General features: G+C 73.3%; 1 protein-coding gene across 1 annotated transcript in view; it reads left to right on the top strand.

Moving 5' to 3' along the window:
- The window catches only part of MISP3 (MISP family member 3), a 1,300-nt gene extending 439 nt beyond the window's left edge, over positions 1-861 (top strand). Inside the window, exons 2-3 of the mRNA XM_021715688.1 lie at positions 478-587; positions 844-861. Coding sequence (XP_021571363.1) covers positions 478-587; positions 844-861 — 128 coding nt within the window. The remainder of the gene's footprint in view (positions 1-477; positions 588-843) is intronic.
- Positions 862-1,129: the final 268 nt, after the last annotated feature.

Here is a 1,129-nt window from a genome sequence, read left to right as displayed (position 1 = left end):
GCCGAGTTCGAGGAGCCCTCGCCGAGCCTCGCCGGTAAGCTGCGGCCCCGGGGACCCCCGGGGTTGCAGCCGCCCCGCCGACCGCCCAGCTCCGGCGGCCACTCTCCCTCGGGGTCTCTCCCGCCAGGCTCCTGGGCCCGCCCCTTCTGAGCTGTCGGCTCCCTGTGTTCCCCCCCACTTGGCGTGACGGCCCCCCGGACGCACACTGCCGAGGTTGCGCGGGGGTGGGGATGCCAGGTGTCCCCTTCTCCGTCGGGTTCCTGGGAGCCCTGACCGGGCCCTGGCAATCCCGCGTCCTCCCTCTGAGTGTTCGGGCTCCTGCCATTCCACAGTGTGTTCACCTCCCTCCTCCCTCGAGTTCCGGGGCCCCCAGAGCTGGACGGAGGCCTCCACGGGGGTGGAGGGGAGCGAACGCCTGTGTGTGCTTAAGGGGCGCGGCCAGCCTCCTTCACGCCGGGTGCCCCCGGCTGGCGAGAGGAGGGGCAACCCGGCTGAGCGCCGCCTCCCCCGCAGCCCGCAGAGGCGACGGAAAGCTGGCAGTGATCTGGCCTCCTCGCAGAAAGGCCTCGGATAACTGCTCGGAACAGGTGGGGGCCCCCCCCGGGTGCCTCGAGCGCTGGTCGCTTCCTTCACACCTGCCTGGGGCGCCCAGACGCTGGGTGGGGACAGGTGTCCCCGGGCCCCTTCTCCCCCCGACCCGCCTCCGCCCCAAGCGCCACTCTGGCCAGAATTCACGTCTGGGCGCAGTCCGGGGTGAGGAGGGGGCGGTGGTCGAGGGTCCCAAGCCGCGCCCCCCCGCGCCCGCCCCTGAGGCCGGCCTTCCGTCCCGCCCTCCCTCCGCAGGAGGAGCGCAGACCTTGAGGTTTGAGCCTGTGAGGGGCCCCGGCCGGAAGTCACGTCCCCGTCGGAGAACCAGGGCGGGGGCGCCCAGGGGCGGCCGCCGCGCCCTCGAGATGGGCAGCAGCCTGGAGACGGGGCGGCCCGCGGCGCTGCGGAAGATGGACTCGGCCAGCCGGCCCCTCCTCGATCCTGACTTCGTGAAACGGACCGGTCCCCTCCTTAGAACTGTCGACTCGCCCCGTGGGAAACTGACCACCACCCGCCACCCCGCCGGGGAAGCCGTCCAGCC

This window comes from Carlito syrichta, unplaced genomic scaffold (genome assembly GCF_000164805.1).
Source record: "Carlito syrichta isolate Samal-C Ts95f unplaced genomic scaffold, Tarsius_syrichta-2.0.1 Scaffold307292, whole genome shotgun sequence".
Taxonomy (NCBI): Eukaryota; Metazoa; Chordata; class Mammalia; order Primates; family Tarsiidae; genus Carlito; species Carlito syrichta.
The sequence above is the reverse complement of the archived record's forward strand: the minus strand, read 5'-3'. Positions and strand labels throughout refer to the sequence as shown.